Source organism: Cavia porcellus, unplaced genomic scaffold (assembly GCF_034190915.1).
Source record: "Cavia porcellus strain 051 isolate PalLab524CR breed Dunkin Hartley unplaced genomic scaffold, mCavPor4.1 scaffold_8, whole genome shotgun sequence".
Classification (NCBI taxonomy): Eukaryota; Metazoa; Chordata; class Mammalia; order Rodentia; family Caviidae; genus Cavia; species Cavia porcellus.
In genome coordinates, this window is record NW_026947491.1 from 94,751,257 (window position 1) to 94,772,351 (window position 21,095).

At 52.3% G+C, this 21,095-nt stretch overlaps 1 protein-coding gene across 4 annotated transcripts in view; it reads right to left on the reverse strand.

The window, feature by feature from the left end:
* Window positions 1-21,095, reverse strand: part of Large1 (LARGE xylosyl- and glucuronyltransferase 1) — a 324,947-nt gene that overhangs the window by 120,809 nt on the left and 183,043 nt on the right. For 3 of the 4 annotated variants that reach the window (XM_063255551.1, XM_003462316.4, XM_013143002.3), the window contains exon 6: window positions 1,082-1,253. In XM_063255551.1, the coding sequence (XP_063111621.1) occupies window positions 1,082-1,253 (172 nt within the window). Of the gene's footprint in view, window positions 1-1,081; window positions 1,254-14,356; window positions 14,454-21,095 lie in introns of those variants that run through there. The other variant, XM_063255552.1, reaches the window with a different exon arrangement.

Sequence of the window (21,095 nt, forward strand, 5' to 3'; positions counted from 1 at the left end):
TGTAGGAATCAAAGGGCAGAACCTGGGACTCAGAGAGGACACACTGGGTTTCGGCTGTCACATGGGTCTTTGACACATCACTGTTGAGCTGAACAGGAAAGTTAACTTGGATGCTAACAAGGGAAGAGTCCGAGGCCACAGCATCATTCCTGTGGCTGCCTGGCGTCTTTTCTCCCTGAGTCCGGAGCTAAGAAGACTCCAGGGGAGACGCAAGAAGGGGCCAGGGGAGGCCAGGGTGGACAGGCAGCCAGCAGGAATATGATTTATGAAAATTAGTAAGTGGTACTTTACCCTCTTGAGATAAGGCGCTAAGAAGGGGGCAAACGGATTTCTTTTTGGACACAGGAACCAGAGTGCAATTTGTAAAAAGAGCAGAAATAAGAAAAAAAATCTCACTATCAAGTTTCATTCCCACAGCATTTGTCCAATACAGGAAAGAGTTTTTAAAATAGTGCAATTATTAAGGAAAATACTGGTAAGAGATCTACTTGTTCATAGGCCAAACAGCCCAAGCGACTTCCTGAACACTGTCCTTTGTGTGCCAAGGCTCAACCCACCAGCCAGGCTCACATTTCCCACGAGGCTCCGTCATGCACCTCAAGGCCACGGCGAGAGCTACAGCAATGGCGGAGGAATGTCCTGCAGAGCCACATGCAGGCGCCTCAGTGAAACAACAAACCGGAATGCTAATGAGCGCCAAAGAGCATTTCCAACACTCCAAAATCAATACTCACTTCTGCCACCTCAGAGGTGTGCTTGGCAATCAGGTAGCATATTTGAAGAAAAGAGCAAACCAGCAAATGCACAGGAGTGTGCCAGCACTGGGTTAAATGCAAACAAAATGGATACATTTGATATGTACCGGCTACAAAGTATCCTCAGCTGGGTTCTCCACATGAATGGAGCTCTTCTTTCCCTACAGAAATACGAATCCTTCAAACTGAAGGAGAGGTGGTGTTTAACTACTTTTTAATTCTCTGCTGGCTTTATCCTCATTTGGGCTGAACTCATCTTTAACAAACACAACCGTCCTGGGTGGCAGGCTGACCCCCACCAGCCCAGGAAAATGCGCGGCGGTCACCTTTGAACTTGTGGAACACGGCCCACAGCTCCGCGATGTCGGTGGCGAAGGTGATGTCGGTGTCCAGGACGATGACTCGCTCCAGGTTGGCGGGGAGCGTCTTGGTGAGGACGAGCTTCATGAGGCCGTAGATCCCGGAGTAGTGCTTGTTGGGGATCCAGGAAACTTCAGACTGCAGGGGGGTGGAGGGGAGAGGAGAGAAGGGGAGCCCCATGTTAATGTCTGCTACATCACTGCACACCATGTCTGAGACCTAAAAGGGCCCAAGGCGAATGTGCTCAAGGACGTGTCTGAGGGAATTTGTGGGGAAGAAAATGTATCGGAATCAAGACAGAAGGAAAGTACCAGTTATGAAATAAGTATGAGCTGTTATTTGAGGAGCTATGGGGGTCCACGGAGAAAAGCAGAGCCACGAGAAGGACGACATGGGGGCACGGACCCTGGATCACACTGCCTACTCTTTCTGTAACCAGGGCCTGACGTTCCTGGGGCGGGGGGTGTGTATTTCTTTAAGTCCTACTGTATTTCTGTCATCAGAGGCCACAGAGATTCTGGTTTAGTGACTAAGTTCCATCCCTGTGCCTAGGCTATGAACGCACTGGTCACTAAGTGAGGACCTATACATAGGTAGTGTGCAGGTGCCATACTCAGAACACACTCGGGCGACGGGAGCGCAGACTCCATGAAGTCCGTTTCATTTGCGTGACTCTCGAGCGCAGCACAGTGGCGCCCGGCAGAGCCTTGCAGTGCAGTGCAGTGAGGACCTGGGCTGCAGGGGCAGCCACCACACAGGCGCACGGCTGCGCCCATCTACTGAGTCCAGAAGTGTGTGGCGAGTCCACGCCCGCCAGGCAGGACTGAATCTGAGCAGTCGCTCCGCAGCTCACTACACCAGCAGTGTCTGCTTAGGTTCCCCTGGACCCGCGAAGCTGTGCCCAGTAGACGGCACGTCGGTCATCTTTTTGTTCTGAGACAAACGCACTGGGCGGCCCTGTCACAACCCATGCAGCACAGGGTCACAGAGAGGAAAGGACAACCAGGGACATCCACCTGGTGACCCTCGGGGCCCTGCAGAACAGCTAAGAGCCGCAGGTGGCTGGAGGCGGCCGGAGGGCCTGCGCTTTGGCACCACTAAGTGGAAGACCAGAGGGAGCAGAGCATCCCCAGGGGAGGCCCACATTCCGGGCCCAAAGTACAGGTCTCGTCTCTAACACAGGGACTCGTGTGGCAGCCCCGCTGGTGGAAGAGGGGTTGCCACTCCGGATCCAAACACACACGCGGCTCCTCGGTCCTCATCATGCCCTCCAGAGGACCAGGTTCTTCAAGAAAAAAAAATTGAATTAAAGACAAAGTCTCAGCATCTTACTCTCAAAGACGTTCCTCACGTTATAAAGAGGTGGCAACCATCCTGCTGCCCAGTGGAACAGCATCCCCGCTCACCAGGCAGTGCAGTGAGCCGGGCTAAAACTAGGTGGATTAAGGTACAGTTTAACACCATGTGTGTACGACATTAAAAGAAAAAAATAACAAGCTAAAGTTGTTTAAAACACACAATGGTGGACCGGAATTTAGCTCAGTGGTGTCAGCGCTTGCCTGTGGAGTGTGAGAAGTGTGAGGTCCTGAGTGAGTTCAATCCCTGGCACCAAAAAAAAAAAATCTTAAAATCGCAGTGCTGTCATTTATCAGACAACGCGGAGCCACATGTAACCAGCAGAAGCGGAGAACAAAGGAGCGAAGGGGCTGACACGCGTGTGAGTGAGCCCGGGCGTCCCCTCCCAAGCACAAGCAACGCCTGCTGCTGCTGTGCAGCCGAGGAAACGGCACACTTCCTCAGAGGACCAGGACAGCGGGGAGGGGACCCAGGGACAGCTCGGGAGGCCTGCGCCATCTCCAAACCACCCCATTCACTGTTCTGCTTTGCTGAAGACATCACTCTGGCCACCTCCTCTTCCCAGCTTTGCAATGGCCCTCTGCTTGAACGAGTGCAGTTCTGACCAGGAACAAGGGAAGCATTCTGACAGGCTGAGCGGTTCACCATGGGTCCACCTAAAGGGCAAGAATGACTGACCCTCGGCCGTCATCCTGGCCGCCTGGCGCCTGGGCAGCGGGGGAGGCAGACGAGATGGGGCTGAAGCCTGGGCGCGGCTCATGCTGCTCTGTCTGTGGATGGACGTGGTGCCTGTGTCACATGCCGAGGAGAGGACTCCAGTAGCTGCTGGTGTGTGACGGACACCGGGAAAAGATGGTTACATCACTAGCCGCTTCCTGCTTCCCTCCCTTTGTTCCTGGCAGGGGGCATCATCACTGTGTCACCTTGGACAAGACCCTCAGCCTCTCTGAGCATCTGCCATAGACAGAGCCCCTTCATCCTGCCAGGGCCTAGAGGAAGAAGCTCCACCCAGGACACCAGAGAACTGGTCAGGGGCAGGAGCGCTCACTGCATGCATGCAGAGTCGGGGAGGGGACGATGCAGAGTGTTGCGGACTACAAGGCTGAGGGGCCGTGGAGGGGTCCAGAGAGTGCGTCATGGCAGGAGGCAGCCTGGCAGGAGTGCGGAGACGTGGTCCATCCGTGGCAGTGGGGGACGGGAGCCACGTCCCAGCCTCCCACTGCCTGGCCACAGAGCTCCGGGAAGCTGCCAATCTGGATGGAGGCAGAAGGAAAGTGACGGGCCCTTCACCCATCTCCCTCAAGGGCACGGTGAATGTGGGCAGGACCTGCAGGGCAAACCTAACACGACCAGCACCGCCATGCTGCTAGCACAGGGACAGAAACTGGATGGACAGAAACGCACGTGGCAAAAGCGAAGCCCAAACCTCTCCTGAGCCAAGCGCAGGTGGACACCAGGGAGGGCGCCATCTGCCTGCAGCCGGAGCTGAAGCAAGGTCCACAGGAGCTTCAGGCCTGTCCCCGACCCCAGCACCCTTCCTTCCCTGGGACCTGGCTCCTGACCAGCCATCCCCTAACGGTCTGAGAGCACAGCACCCTTCACCCCACTTCCTCCTGCAGGCCTGGCCTCAGCTCCCTTCTCCCCTCCTGAGGCTCTGCCTGGACGGGAGCCTGGCAATCAGTGGCCTGCTCGGTGGAGCTGTGCTATTTAATCAGACCTTTGATTAACTTATTCTTCTATTTTGGTTACCATCAAAGCAGGAGAGCTTGGTGGAGACGGCACACGAGAGTGCCGGGCTAAGCCACCTAATTAGATTGCCCCGTGCTCAGCGTTATTTTTAACTCGCATGCGAGGCGGGCGGGTGCATCCTGAAACAGGAGGCCGACAGGAATAAATTAATCTCAACATGAGCCCGGGCCGGAGGTCGCCCCTAGCCCCAACTTAATCCACAATCAATTAATTCCAAGCGTTCACTTGGAGGCAGGGGAAGCCTTGCGGGGAGTCTGTCGCCACAGAGCTCTGGGGAAGGCACAAAGCCGAGGGCTTTCTGGGGGGAGCAGCTGGGGAAAGCAGGTGCAATTGTAGGAAAGGGCCCTCTGGGGGGCAGGGGCTCAGGACGGCTCCTCTCCTCCTCCACCCACGTTCTGCTCCTCTCCCAGGTGTCACTCATAGTCGCCCTCTCCGGTCAGCACTTCCTAATATCCTCAGGCTGGCCTGGGCTCCGGAAGTGGCTGTCCCCCTCCCACCAGCCCAGCAGGCCACCGTGCCCTGTAAGCGTCCACATCTCTGGCTGGGACTCCTTGAGGCAGGCGCAGTGACTCTGATGGACACAGGCCTGGGTCCCAGTCCCACCCTCGATGTCCTCGCCAGCTGGGGGCAGCAGCCTGTGACTGCCCAGGGCCAGAGTGAGGACTGTGGTGAGAGGTGGTCTTGGTAGGCCTCAAGCCCGGGACGTAGACAGCCACGTCCGTCGTGAGACTCAGCTTTTGCCTTCCCATCTAAGGGGTGAGAGTTTTAACCGGGACCTCATAACCGTGCTGGAGGCTGGCAGCCGGCTGGCCCCTGCATCCAGTCTTAGGGTTTGGATCTGGAATCTGCCCCGAGGCCTCCTGTGCTCAGAGGCGGGCTTTGGAAAGTGACCAGACCCTGGGGACACTGGCCTTCACAGAGGATCCATGACTCCCGCATGATTCACCTACTGCCAGCAGGTGGGGCTGGTGCCTGGGTGCCACCAGGGAGGGTCCCCACCTTCTCTTAGCCTGGGCTTCCCAGCTGCCAGGAGGTGGGCAGCTCCGCCCTACCACGGCAGGTGACCGCGTCCCGAATCCTCCCAAATCCGCCAGCCAAAATGAACCCCTCCTGCTTTCAGTCATGGGTGACAGTTGGGTCCTGGGGACAATAAAGTGGCAAAGGCACGAAGCCTACAAGTCTCCTCCCAGGGCACATCTTCCTGCACCTCTGGAGCTCGGCTGATTGGAGTTTTTGGGTTTGATAAAACAAGGGATCGTGCTGTGCTGGATGGTGAAGGGGAAGTCGGCAGTGGAGATGTAGATGGTTCTGCTGGGGTTAGGTCAGGGGTTTCTGTGAAAAAGGTCTGCATGCCGGAAACTGCTGGGAATCAGAGCCCCGGGGGGCAGTCTCCAAGCAGCACCTTCTGGGTGTCAGAGGAGCAAACAGGTGGAAGGGCCCCCACATGGCCTGGCTGGGCAAGCAGTGGCTGGCACAGTCACACAGGCACTGCTCTCCCTGATCCAGCACGAGGTGCCAGTCCACTCAGGGCCTTGCAGGGGACACTGGGCAGGAGCTGAGGAGCATCCATCCTGTCGGAGGGAGTTGAAGAGCCTGTGGCCCCACGCTGCCTATGCAAAAACATCCTGGAGAGACGGCAGCTCGTGGAGAAGCAATACCCCACCACACTCTCCATCATTATAAATATGCCAGAGGGTTTGTGTAATTAAAAAGATCATAAAAATGAAAGCCAGGCTCATCGTAATGGACGAACTATTATCTTTGCAATGGCTGTTAATATTTCTAAGCAGCATGGCTGAAGCTTTAATTAGCAGAAATGCAACTGTGCCCAAGATTACCACCTCCCACACTTATGTAAAGGAGCATCAGCAACCCAGGTTTTAAAAGCATCCCTGGAAAGCAGAGGGCGGGAGATGCTGGCAAAGTTAAATTCACCTTCCCGAAGCCAGCAGCTCTGTGGTGGGTACTCGGCAGCATTCCGACAGAGCACAGGAGGGACCTGAGGGTGGCTGACACTGGTCCCCATGAAGTGGCACAGAAAACATGACTGGAGCGGTGATGGGACATAGGGACAAAAGTCATTGACGTGGGCTGGGGATTTAGCTCAGAACTCGATCCCCGGTACCGATAAAAAGAAAAAGTCACTGATGTCCATGTGATGATGCGAAGGCCCCCCCCCCCCCCGCTGTGTTTAAGTCCTGCCTTACAGCCCAGAGCTGGGCATCACCGGCTCCACTCCAAAGTTCCAGAGTGAGGACTCCCTCCCTCGCGTCCAGTCTCCAGCCTGAGTTGGGAAGGACAACTTCCCCTTCCCCTCCTTCCTCCCCTCCCCTTCCCCTCCTCTCAGCTGTCGGTCCACGCTCAGGGCCACTGCAGACTCAGAGCCAGTCTCCCCCAAGGCCAGCAAAATCTTCCTTTTCTAAGAAGCAGGTTTCGGGCCCGAGGAACACAGGCCTGGAGTCGCAGGCCTACTTCTAAACCTCCCTGGCCCCAATGTGGGATGTGGGTTATCTGCAGGATGGGGATGGCAGCAGCAGCCCTGCTTCCTAGGGACCCACTATTTGCACTCTGTAAGCTTTTCCCCGTCACACTGGAAATATTTACGGCTCAAAATAGATTTCTTAGCCGTATCAACATTTTCCTGTGAATTACAAATCACCTTGACACATTTTTAAAATGAAAAAAAAAAAAAAAAAAGCCACGGTAGCTGTGAAATGTTTGAAAAGTCCTCTGTCTTTCCTGGGGGTGGGTGGTCGCCTGGCAACCAGCCTGCAGGTTCTGAGCATCAGAGGAGGGCGGTGGGCGGGGCGGAGGATGAGGAGAGGATTCCAGGTCCAGCCAAGTCCCTGCCGAGTCCCTGTCTTCTCAGCCTCAGTGTCCTGCCTGGTAGAGTGACATGTGCCGCATCCGACAGGCTGGGGAACTAACAGAGGTGCCCAGTGGGGGGCTCATCCTAGGAAGCAGGCTCCAGGAGGGCTTCACCTGCCTTGGACTCTGGTCACGGTGGCCAGCGGCCGGGCCTATTGCCTTGTCACTGGTAAGACAAAGACTCAGCACCCACTCGGCAGGCATGTGTGCACCCAGGGGCTCCGCGCTGGCACTGGCGACTGCTAATTACACTATTTTTATTAGTGACGTTCACAGCAGCAGAGAGATAAGATTCCTATCTGTTACATAAAGACATCTGGTCCGTGGGTGTTCATTGCTGCCGGCAAAGACAAGCTCCAGTTTGGTTCATCTGAGGGCACTTAAAGCACGAAGGAGGCGATGCGGTCCAGGTCCCGTGGAGCACGCGCACAGGGACAGGGCCTCGCTCTCAAGGAGCCTGGGGCCCGATGGGTGTCCACTGCCCATCCTGGCACAGCAAGTCCCCGAGAGATGCAGCAGCTCATAGAGCAACCTGCTCTATCCTCTTCCAGCTCCCATGTATCGGGATCAGGGATGGCTGGGCCGGAGAGTCTGCCCAGGAGACAACTGCTGGGGTACTGGCCTGGGCACTGCCTGGTCACAGGGCGCCCAGCTCCCTCCCGCCCGGACCCACATGGTGGCTGCAGAAACACCCTGCACCATGCAGCTGTGCAGGTCAAGAACTTCCATGCAGTGTGGGAAGGGAATGGACAAGGGATTACGGGTGGCTATTACTGGTTAGATCTAGAATGTTCCACAAAAGTCCCACATGTTGAGAGCTGGGGCTTTTGAAGGTAACTTGATAATGGAGGGGGGGGAATCTATTGATGAGTTAAGAGCTAAATGTGCTGTCAGAAAGTGGAGCTGGTTGGGGGATGTCCTTCTGCTCCCCTGGTCCTCCCTGGTTCCTTCCTCTCCCTGCTTCCCGGCTGCCATGCGGTGAACAGCTCTCCTCTCCCCGGCTCTTCCCAATGAGTTCTTCCCTTGGTGCCAGCCAACATGGACTGAATCCCCTCAACTGTGAGTCAAATTAAATTTCTCCTCTATTAAACTGTGGGTGTTGGGCACGGTGTCTCTGCAAGGAGAAAGCTGATGGTACAAAGGCCGGTGCGGAAATCAGCTACAGCATCTGTAATTACAGAATGCGATGGGCCGGGATGTGGGGGCTGAAGTGTTCGCACAGCAGCACACGAAAGGCAGGAAAACGAAAGGGGATGGAAAGAAACAAAGCAGAAAAACCAGGGAGAGGATTGGAAAAGGAGCGACAGAAGGAGTCCTGGCAGACAAACCACGGCTGTAACGAAGGTCTCCTGTGCACACGTGTGTGCGTGTGTGTGTGTGTGTGTGGCGACCACGTAATGACCAGCTCCACCGCAAAGCTTGGAGCTGGAACCAATGGAGAAGAGAATGGGAAGCCAGGCAGGGCTGAGGGACGGAGAACACGTTGTGCCTCAGTAAAGAGAACCACACCATCGCCTAGAGCCAGCGGTGAATCCAAAGGGTTTGCCTGAGCCAAGCACTCGGGCCAGTGGCCAGTGATGCAGAGGTGGATGAGCAGAGGCAGCCAGCCACAAGCGCAGCTCCCACAACCTAGGAGGAGCCGAGCCTCAGGGCTGGGTGGAGCCCTGCAATCTGTTCCTAACTAGCAGCCTGGTGACTCAAATTACCCTCTAAGCAATGCCAGGGAGGAGACACAGAAAGTAGCACTTCTCCCAGTGTTCGCTGGCTGAGTCCTTTACACTAATTAACACCACCTCACTCTTTAGAAAGGACCCCAGTGTCACCCCAAACCTCCCACTGCAGGCTACGCAGGGCAGGGTGGGGCCTTTCTCAGAGCTTGATAAAGGAAAGTGCCCAGTAGGATCGGGAGCGGCCCCTCCCTCTGGTAGCCTGGCAAGAGGGGTCACCTCCTTGGGTTGGACACTCCTGTGTGATTGGTCACTGGAGCACTCGGGTACACTCGCTGCCACCTGGCGCCACCCAGCCTCTGTGTTAGGAGAGGAGCATTTCAAAGCTCTGGGAGCTCCGATTTGGGAACTAGGCTGCCTGAGCTGCCACAGTGATTTAATTTCCCTCCTCAACAAGCAGATTTCTCAATGCATGGAGGAGAAAACCACACTAGCTCCTGCGCAGCCTGGACTCAAGACTTCAGAAGCTGCAGTTCTTTTTAGAGCACAGCAGGAATTTATGAATGTGTACTTCGCAGTGCGGGCACACAGTGCACTGGGCACTAGCTTTGGTAATGTGCCATGGTATAGCTACACCAGCAGTGCTTCCAGAGGAGACCCAGTGGTAAGACTGCTCGCTCGGGCATGCAGCAAACACGTGCTCTTCCAAGTCTGAGGTGCTGTCCCTCTGATTGCTTTCAGGGAGCAACGTCACATTTGGGGAAATGCAGATAATTCCAGAAAGCACTGTGGTAATGTGGAACATAAGGGCTGACCTTGGTGAGGGGTGGGGGATGGCATAGCATGGTAACCATGGCGGTGGCTCTTAAGACATTGCTCTTCCTCTGAGTTGGAGGCCACCATGCTGACATCTGTGGGTGAAGACGTCACCTAAAGAGGCACTCTTCTGACCTCTGCTGACTCCTGAACTGTAACTCGACCTCTTCCGTGTGTATACACAGGTGTGTCTCACAAATACAGCATGTGTGTGTTTATTTATGAACTTGCACTTGACTCCTGCTGAGAGTGCTAATGGAGATAATCATTTCCCTAAGAAATGCAAAAAAAAAAGCCTGACTCCTGTTACCATAAACTTATCTACTGCATACATTTGTAATGGGCCAATAAAATATCACAGCTGTCCTGGTGCTGGGTATTAGAATCCCATGGCACTGAAGGGGCAGTTAGGAGGAGGAGGTGTGGCAATAACCCCACAGAGGCCAAGCAGGGCTGCTTGACTGGCACACAGGGCACCGCGCCAGCACAGAGCTGAGGCCGGGAGCGGATTCCAGGCAGCATCCGTGCCCTCAGGCTCCAGGCTTCCTGGGCGCACCATGAGGCAGTTTATCGGCAAGCGTGTTACTCTGCTCTCAGTGACCTACAGACTGGGGCTGCATTCTCTCCCCGTGCTGCCTTTCACCCTGTCACCTGCTGCCCAGTGAACCCTGCGAAGGACCAGGCAGGGCACAATTAAGGAGGCACCACGCTGTGCCATGCTAATGAGACGCGGTGCTCTGGCTCCAGGGCTCTGCAGCACTTTGTAGAGGAAGCCCTGGCCAGTGCCTGCTCTGTTCACAGCAGAAATCCATCTGGAGGTGAACGGGCTCTGAATGCACAGGAGGGCAACTTGCAGGGGCAGGACGCCAGGGAGGGTGACCCAGAAGTGTTACTTAATTAATTTCTGATTGGTTTAAAATTACTTCCTTTTACAAAACCTGGGAGGCAAAGGGCAAGATTCCATGGCACCCCTGCTCCTGCTGGCCTGTAACCAGGGCGAACCCTTCCACTGGACTCTCAAAGATGGCGCCTTAGTCGGGCGCTTGCAAGACAGCCAGCAAACCCTAACCAAAGGCCTCCTGCTAATTTCAACCTTGACCTTGAAGTCTCGCTTTAGTCTACTTAGACTTCAGCTACCCTGACATTCACCCTGAGCAACAGGCCCTTACTATTTACAGGATGGTTGTCAAGGAAACCAGACGTCAAGCTCTCCTAACTGTCCAGATTTTAAAATTCTGAAACCTGAGGATCCAGAAGGGAAAAGAACGTGCACCTTCCGGAGCACTATGGAGGGTAGTGCCTGAGCAGACGCTCGCTCTCTCACAGGTGTGCGGCCACCGGGCGGAGGGGTTTCTGATTCTCTCCGCCATGCCGAAACCACCCCATTCTGAAAGTCACGCTCATGCAACATTCCATGTGTTTGCCAAATTCTATGTTAGACACGGAGGAAAGCAGAGCTATTGTGGCCTATTTCTGTTGCTTAGGAGATCACAGTTGAAAGAGAGATGATACCATTATTATTATATTTACGACAACAACAGCCTCACGTTTGCTGAATGCCTGCTATGTAGCACACATACTAAAGCTATTTGCAAATATTATCTCCTCATCCCTACAATAACCCTAGGGAGTGCGCGTCAAGAAAATCACACATTTATGAGGAATTTTAGGAGGTAGGATTGAAAATCAGATTTGCCTCATTGCGAAATTCTTAATCCTCTGGAAATTGATTTAAATAAGATATCCGAATGATGATTAGGCAGGATAAGCTGCATGCAAATTCCTACTAAAACTCTTGAGATGGAGCAAGCAACTGCCAGGGACCAGAATCGAAGAGATAAAGGGGACCAGAATCGAAGAGATGAAGGGGACTACGGTTTTTAGCGAAATCAAACGTTTCCCACACAGCTGAGAAAGGGTCACCACCCTCCTCAGCACGAAGGGTACCAGCCGTGCAGCACTGCATGTGGCCAGTAGCATCCTGTTCAGAGAGGCCAACATCAAAATAAAAACCAGAGGCGAAAGCATGCCTGGGTAGGGCAGGCTGCCGCTTTCCTGAGGACCCTGCCAGGGTACACGCCATGGGTAACATCTGTGCCCAGGGCAGGCCCCTGGTGTCAGTTCTGCCTGACCCTAGGAGGACCAGCAGGGGCACGGCTTGGCTCTGGCCGAATGCTGGACTCACGAGCATGTCCGGGCGGGGGCTGCCCTGCTCTGATGATCTTAAGTGGGGCTGGTGTGGGAGCGCAAGCTATCCCCAGCACATTTGGATGTTATTTTATGTCACTAACATCTACCACGGAATTGCTCTGTGCCCTCATAGCTGGGCTCCACTGCAGCCGAGGAAATGAAGTCCACGGGAAAGCAGGGTCCACGTGAGTGGCACGGCTTCAGCTCCTTTCTCCCTGTGGCTCACCCAGGTCCTATGTCATGTGCTTGTTACCAGCCGACCCCTGAATATTCCAGCCTGTGGAGCTGGAAGCAGAAGGGAGGATGGACGGGCGGTGGCCTTGGGATGACACCGGTGGACTGGGGTGCGGTCCACTCCCTTCTCTGACTCTCAGGTTCTGGCTCTGAGCCACAGAGACCAAGCCATCAGCCAATCCTGCCAGAAGGGAAAGGGCCTGCCAAGGGGAAAGGGCCTAGCACTGGGCACTGCAGCATCCACCCTCGGTGCCGAGGGATGACTCTGAGCTGTGGAGATGTGACAAGTGGAAAGAAGGCCAGGCCCCCGCCATGTCGTCAGCCTCACGGCTTCCCGGCTCCTAAGACAGCGGGTGATGGGGGGCAGGGCCCCGCGTGCATCTGTGTAAGGTGTGGCAGGAGCAGCGCCAGGACACCTCGCACCTTAAGTAATAGCAGCATATTAATAATAACAGGGAGACAGAGTTTTGGTGGTGTATTATGCCTGTGAATGAGATGTTGATCACTGCTTGCTATTTTCTCCTCAAACATATCATTTAGCCAGTAGTGAGCAGATTTAAACCCCACTGGGGTGCTCGAAGCCAGCCAGGCTGAGTGGTTAAACCCAGTGAAAATAACCCGGTTGGATGAGTTTCTAGCCAAGGGAGTCAAGTATCCAACACGGTGTCTGTCAGGTCGGCACGGGAAGATGTCCATCGACGGAAGCCAATGACTGGAACGGGGAGGCTGCTAATGGTGGCGGGAAGCCGTGTGCAGCGCGCTCACTCACAGGGCAGCTTCCCTGCTACCGTCCATCTGATGCTGGAACAGACCCACAGATGAAGCGGGTAAGGGCACTGTGTCCCCCTCTCACATGCAGGAAAGTAAGACCTGAAACTATCATAGTCCAGAATTGTACAGGCAGAGTTGAAAGATACCCTGGAACCTCAGGAAACCCGTTTAGGGCCAGCGGCCTCTGACATGACACTCTTCAAGTTTTGGTTTTCTCATGGAAAACAAACCGGACCAACAGGCTTTGAAGCACGGTCCATCGTTCTGGAGCAAAGAAACCCACATTTTGATACCTGTGTGCACCTCTTCCCAAAATCAGGCCAGTGTCATGGTACCACAAAGAATGAAAACACGGTTTTTCTCTGCTGGAAATAACCCTGGCTTGATTTCCAAGCCTCCACTAGAAACCAAAAAACCCTGCCATGCGTGTCCCCAGTAGGGTCCGATCCACAAAATGGGCATCACCATGGAGGCCACGGGTGTGTGTCCGGGGCCACCAACATCTCATCTTCCACACGCATGGAAAGAGAAACACGTAAGTGAATTTTCTGATTTTAGTGGCTTGAATTTTCCTTTATATCACCTTCAAAAGTAGCCAGGCCAGCAGACTCCTAAGGTCATGAGATGGACATGAGCAGGAAGATGCTGCCTTCCGGGGACACTCGAGGAAGTGAGGAGACATTCACAGTTGTCACAACCCAAGCTGAGAACTCGGTGGAGCCGGAAGCTGCCTGATGTCTCTGGATGGCTCTCACATGACCACTGGGCCCCAAACATGATGGTGGCAGGGCTGTGGCGTCTTGCCCAGCAGTTGCACTGAGAACCGGTACCTGGATGCAATGCCCGTGATGAATGAGCAGCGTCTGGACGGCAGCCTGGCATGACGCGTAAGCCTGGCCTCCTCTGGGACCTAATGAAAACCACCGCATGATCCAGAGGTGAGCGGCGGGGGAGGCCAGGTCCCATGTCCTCGCCATCTGTCCAGAAAGCAGCCAAGTGAAAACCTTCTATCCCTCCTAACAAGAGACCGGCACGACGCGATACAGGAGAGCACAGAGACGATGAGAAAGCACGTCTCCAGTGGTCTGGCGGGGGCAGTGAGCTCGGCCTGGCTCCCTGCAGGGACAGGGTCCGTCCTCCTGATCTCCTCGCTTCACACGGGGCCCAGGTGTGCAGACCCGGGGCGGGAGAGCGGATGCTGCTTAGCTTTCCTGGGCCACCACCACCTCAGTGCAGCTCGCCAGAGGTGGAGCCCCACGTGGGCATGTCCCTCGGCAAACAGACGAGCAGGTGGGTTCTGTGGGCTCCAGCACTGGGTGTGGTGCCACCCAGGACGCAGACAGCTGGAGGGCCATGTTACTCAAGGGAAAAGGAAACACAGGAGTACCAGGCTGCCACCAGCCAGCCATCTCTGAGTCAACTGCAGGCGGCAAGAGAAGGCCCCTTCTGCTTCCTTCTGCCCCACCCTCAGTTTCCCCCATTTTCTATGGTCACATGCTCACTGGCTGGCTCTAGGGTTCCTGGAGTCAGACCTGATCCTCCTCCCAGTAACCCTGCCTCAAGTCCACACGGCATCAGCTCAGCGGTTACCTGGTGTCCCTGATGTGTCCCCGCAGGGGTGGGTGGACTCTATGCAGGAGGCTTTTAACAGGAACACTTGAGCACCTTCTCTCTGGGCAGTGTCACAGGACAGAGCAGTACGTCTGGAACAAACGGACCAATCTTACTCTTCCTTGGTTTTGTTCCAGTCCCCGTCACCTGGGCCCTGACCTGAACTCCTCAGGATCAGGTCTCGGGGCTGTTTGCTGGTCACAGAAACCCTCAGCAGGCTGTTCCAAGTTAATCAGAAAACAGGAGAAGGAACCCTGCTCTGGAAGGAACCCAACAACACCTGGCCGTTTAGCTCTCTCTGCTGAGCAGTTCAGGACGACTGCATTGAGCCTGGGTCCTGGGAAAGAGAAGTGTGCTTTGCAACTGCAAGGCCAGCCAGGTCCTCACCTCTCCCCTGTGAGCCTGCTTCTGCACCCTGCTCACTCCTGGAGATGCCCCGTGGGCACACAGGGACTTCCATGCCAGCATGGCCCGTGAGATGCCCGGTGCTCTCTGAGCGGCTCTGCATGCAGCAGGCATTCCTCCAGGGGCTTATTCAGATTAAAATGTACAGTTACTGACTATATGCACACAGAAGATTAATCCGGTTTTCTTCCTATGGGCTCCTGAGTAGCCCTGGGGGACGGGATTATTGATCTGGTTTATTAGTTTTCTCAACTACCAAAAGGGGCTTCCTTTGAAAGTGAACAAGAGGAGCAAATGTCAGAGAGATGAAAGGAGCACAGTTCCTCATCTTCTGGAGAGAAAGACCATCATGGGACATTAACTTCTACAGCTGGGCTCAGCAGATACCCGGCAGGTTGCCTGAAAAGTCTTCTCTCCTCCGGGTGACCCAGTCCTGATGACCCGGTCAGTCCACACATCAGTCCACACAGCACGCTTTGTATCTGCTTGCCACCGCCTCTGCAACCTTCCTCCCTGGGGTCAGGACCACCCTTGCCTTCCCGCACCCTTCCGGAACTCACACACGCTCCCTGAAGGAAGTGCAGTTTTTGCACTCCTGAAGACAGGAAGGGGTACTGCAGCAGGTCCGCATCTACCGACGGGCACTCCCCAGGGACAGACCCCAGCTGCTCCCGCCTCCTGGCCGAGAGCTCAGCTACCTGTCGATTAGAGCTGGTGTCAGATGGCCTCAGCTACTGCCCGTGCTGCTGAGAACCTGGAACTCCAGCTGCCTGGCATCCGCCTCGACCTTGGAGGGGCCGGGCTTCCTCACAGACATCTGGAGCCCTCACAAGGTCCTAGACAGGCTCAGCAAACACCAACAGAAGAGCCAAGCTTCCACACACTGATGCCTCCTGCTTCCCAAAGTAGGTACTTCCGTGTGACAACCAAGGCGATGTGGGTCTTTGGGCTGCAGGGCGGGGAGAGGACTGCTAGATTTATGTGACCACCTGTATCATGAGGCCACCAGAAAGATCCACAGACCTGGTCAATGGAAGGGAGGGTTTACCAAGTGGGGAAAACAAAAGCACTGTTCAAGCTGCTGCTTCTAGTATTATTTCCTTTTATATTTTTACTAGAGCCCAGAGCAAACTAACCTGCATGACACTGTCATGTGAAAGGTTAGGAAACTGTCGTTAATGCAGGATGGGGTGATGGAGGTGTGGACCAGAAGAGTCTGTCTCTCCCCCCTCCTTTGATCTCTGCCTCCTGCCTCCCCTGCCAGACTGTTTCTCCTGCCACCCCGCCTGCCTTGGAGCCAGCTGACTGTGGACTGAAACCTCCACAAACTGTGAGCTAAGATTTAAGTGGGGTGTCAGGTGATGTGCCTCAACAATGAGAAGTAACTAAGACCAGATGTAAGTGAAATGAGCATCCCCTTGAGGCACGCAGGGCCCCAAGGAGTGTGTGGGTGCTCTTCTGATCAGTTTTGCTCCCCAAAGCCCCTCCCAGAAGTGCAGCAGCTTAGATGGCTGTGGTGGACCCTCAGTCTGCCCAGCGTGCACCCCAGAGTGCCCCAGAGAGGACAGAAGAAGACTCAGGGCCCGTGATTCTCCTCTCCTCCCTCCATTCTTTTCAGAATCTAAGGAAAAATGTATTTTTCTGTTTTTCAGTGTGAAGTGAAATTTAAGGTGTGGTGAGTGCCAAAGCGGCAGAGCGATCTGAACAGCCGTGGGAACTACGAGGTTCTGCATCCTGCTGAGGATGCCTGGTTCCTTATCCCAGAGGATTCAGCTGCCGTCTAAAAATAACTGCTTCACTGACTGGCACGGGCTGGGCCAATCAGGGTCTTGGATTTTGTTTCTGGGGAGGGCACAGGGTCGGCGGGGGATTTCTTCAGCATGCAGCAAGTGTGAGCAACAATTTCAGAGGTGACAGTAGAGCACGTCTTTCCAAGTGCAGGGTCCATGATACACTGCGCTGATGTTACAGTCATCAACCACTGATCAGCACAGCAATGTTACATTAGTCAGCCAGGCTTTGTACTAATTCTAACATATATTAGCACACGTTTGTAAGTCATGCAGTTTCCAGTCATCAGGGGAGTGGTGACAGGTACACATTTCAGTTTTTAAAATCTTCTTTCCTTCTTCCGTCCCTCCGCCCGGCACCCCCAAGCTCTGAGGGAAGGGGTTCTGCAGCTTCTCAACTCAGATCTGTACCCCAAGTGTCAGTCTTTGTAATGTATCCCAGCAGCATCCAGCCAGCCTATCAAATCAATGAAAAGCTTATGAGGAATACTCTGGAAAACAATTCCTCCCAGGCCCCTCGGGGAGGAAGGACTGGGCGTCTCCAGGCTGCAGGCCAGCCTGAGGTTTACCACTGCAAAGAAAAGATCCCTCAGCTCCATCTGTTTCCTCAGGAGAAAGATACACAGGTTCGCGGTTTCAAAGGAACGTGGACAGACACTGACGAACTGCTGAAAGAGGCCACTGAGATGATTTTCAATGGACTTCTGTGCCTGTATCTCTAAATGTGTGCTTGACAGCAGTGGGAAACAAAAATTTTTATTCCTCCCCATTTAGATAAAAATAACCCTATTTTCCTGCTTTTTGAGTATTTAGTGATGTTATATTGCTGTACATGCATACTACTTAGCACCTGTGTTCTGTTTATTCTTTTCCTCCACTCGTTTTTCCTTTGGTCCATTTTTCTTCTTTATTTGTAAGTGCTTTTCATACATTATATGCTGTATCCATTTCAAGTACAATTCTGTCAATTTCTTATTTGGAATGTAATTTTGTTTCGGTTGCTTATTCTGAACTTTCCACGTGATTTTTTCCATTCCAATTAGTCAGATTAGTATAAAGTTTTCTTCTAAAATTGCTCCCCATTCCTCTTGGGCATGTAACAGTAGTAGCTCAGTTCAGGTACATAATCCCCTCCTCGATTTTGGAAAGGTTGGCACCGTCACATCTGTCACCTAAAGCCGAGTCCACAAGCCAGAACAGGATCCTCCAGATGCTTCTGTGTGAATGGAAGTGTTCATGAACAGAAAGTGTCCCCGAGCCAAGAGCCACTGCAGGAGGCACCCACAGTGATTCTCAACTCAGATCTGTACCCCAAGTGTCAGCCTTTCTGTTCTTCCTTTGCTTTTTTTTGGAGAGGTTGAACTCATGACCTTGCACTTGACAGGCAGGCGCTGACACCACTGAGCTAAATCCCCAGTCCCTTCTTTTGCTTTTTTAACATTTATGCTTTAGCCTGGCAAGTGCCACGAGTTTGAACTTCATTACTCAAAACAAAACAAAATAAAGCAAACAAAACAATTTAAGTTTTCTTTTTGAATTGGTGGCTTGATGGGGGGCTGGATTGAGAGCCTCTGTGGGGAAGGCAGCTCAGGTGCTAGAACTTGACAGAGGGCCAGATGATAGGAAGATGATTTTTATTAAGCCAGGAAGAAACCAAAGGGAAAAATAAAAGTAGGAAGAGGAGGGAAAAGCTCGGGTGGAGGGCTGTAGCCCTCCCTGAGACCCGTCCGTGCTGTACTGGGAGCGCCGTGAAGTCAGGTGATTGAAGGTGGAGCTGAAGCTGCCGATAAAGGGCATTGCTGAGGCCCGAGCCCTTGGCTGGAGGACTCGAGGCGTGGAGTGGAGTCAAGAGGAGAGCTGCGTTGATTCCCGGTGAGTGCGGGGACTGGGTCCCGCAGCTGCTGTCACTGGCTGGAGGACATCTTGGAGTTGGGCAGAGCCTGGCGCCGCGGCATCCTCAGTCGGCCACCCCTGGCGCAGAGAGGATAGGTGGGCTCTGCTGGGGTTGAGCCACGCCTCTGGTTGGGACCCAATAGCCAAGGACAAAAAGGCCATGACTCGGTGACATCCACAAGGTACAACATAAGTCCCTGAAAGAAATGCAGGTCAACTGGCTCAGAGGCTCGAGGCTAGCCTGCACCGTCCCTGTGTCCTTGCCTGTACCTCAGATAACAGCAAACTGGGGAGGGCAGCAAAACCCCAGTCAGCAAGCTTCAAAAGACCCTAAGCAATATGGAGAGGGCCAGAGACCCCCAGGACTCACCTGTCTGAAAGAAACCAGAAACATGACAAGAGATAGAAATAAAAAAAAAAAAAAATCCTCCAGCCGCTGACCCTCCAGTCCAGGAGAGGTAAATACAGAAGAGAACCAGTGCAGTAATCATGCAATATTAGACAGCATCAGCGGACATAAAAGAAATACCTTTGTGACCTCATAGACAAATCTGAAGCTGTACTTCTGAGCCAAGTGAGGCAAAATATAAAAAGGTTAATTAAAGAAATGATAAGGCCCTCCTAAGAGAACACAGATGGAAGAACAGAGGAACTCAGAAAAGGAAGAGAAACCTCTGATGAAGAATTTAAACAAAACCTAGAATACATGAAACAGATCCAAAGAGATTACCAGGAAACTAAAAACTCCATTGCAAGCTGGCAAAATGCCTCGACAGAAACTAAAGGGAGCCTTTCAACCCTTGAAGAGAGATTTATGATGTGTGATAGTGAAAGAAAAGACCTCTTAAAAATAACAAAGAAGCAGGAAGAAACAATTCAAAGGCTAGAAGATGACAAGAGCATTTATAACTTAAGAATAAAAAACGTAAATGAAGAATCAGGAGTAACCACAAATGAACTACAAAGAATATTCACAGATATAATCAAGGAAAACTTCCCAAGCATAGGAAAAAGAAACGATATCCAGATAAATGAGGCATACAGAACTCCAGCCACCTACAACCAAAACAGATCTACACCCAGACATACAATAATCAAGATTCCAGAAATCCACCACAAGCACAGAATATTAAAAGGGGCCAGAGAAAAGGAGCAGATTACCTACAAAGGACAAATCATCAAAATAATGACAGACTTATCAACACAAACTCTCAAATCTAGAAGAGCCTGGGGGGAAATAATCCAAGCCATGGAAGAAAATAATTTTCATCCAAGGCTGATGTACCCGGCAAAACTCTCTCTCAAAATTAATGGAGAAACAAGGTATTTCCAAGACAAGGAGGAACTGTGGGAGTTCATAGCCACCAACCAACCCTACAGAGAGTGCTGAAGGACAGACATTCCAGAGAGAGAGAGGAAAGGATACCAGGATTCCAACAACAGTGGCAGAAAGGCCTCAATGAACAGGGCAGACAGTGGAATGAGGGAGTAAAGTGGACAAATAATAGCAGAAGAACAGAATAGCAGAGATGAGGCAGACACAGTAAGCTATAGTCTTTAATATAGACAGCCTTGATACACTAACAAAAGAGAAACACAGGCAGAGTAGATTAGGAGGCAGGATCCATCCAGATGCTCTGAATAGGAAATACACTCAACCTGAAAGAGGGTTAATAAGCTGAGAGTCAAAGATGAGAAAACAATGCTATATGTGACAGGAAACCATAGAGAAATAGGGACAACTCATCCAGCAGCCGCAGATAGACTGGAAAGCTATGACACTTTTGGGCAGTGTAGAACTATACAGCTGGAAGGAAGGAAAACCTTGTGACTTTAGTAAGTAAAGGAGTACAGCTCAAGATCAAGCTCAGGGGTAAAAAGGTTTAGCAACACGCAGATAGATAACAGGTTGGCCCCCTAAATCTAAAAACTAAAAGAGCTAGTGGGACCCAAAATATACAAAGCATTCTGAGAAGGGGAAAGGGGAGGAACTGTCTAAAAAAGGAAGGCAGAGGACATTATTAATAGTGTATCAGAATTTAAAAGCCACTGTAGTCTTATCACTCTGTTTAGTTTGATATCTTGTTCCGGTCTGTGTACTCATATGAGATTTGAGGGCACAGACAGCTAACCCAAAAAATAACAGGCTATACCATGGTAACTATCCTTAATTTCCTATTAACTTACACTGAAACCCTGTATTACTTACATTGTCTTACTACGACTGATCTTATTTGAAGCTGGTTTGTTAGACTGCTATTTTGCCTTGACTGATTTTATTCAAATTTGGTATGCTTCATAGTATCAAGTCTAAGAGTAGAGGCAACTACTCTGAAGATGACAAGATGTAAAAGATATCCATTCTAGTTTTGATTATTAACTGCTTTCAAGTCCTACAATGTCTCCAAAGATGTGTTTTTATAAAAATAGCTATGCAATGCTATGCTTAACTATGTAAAGCCTGATGATGTGGACAATTCTATTGAAAATAACAAGAGAAAGCATAGTAACTACTGTAGATTACCTAATATTGTGGTCTTATATGTCTTTGTCATTTCATGTTTTTCTAGGAACTTGTTTTGTTATCTTGTTTTAATCTGTTTTTCCCTAAAATACAGAAAGGATAGATA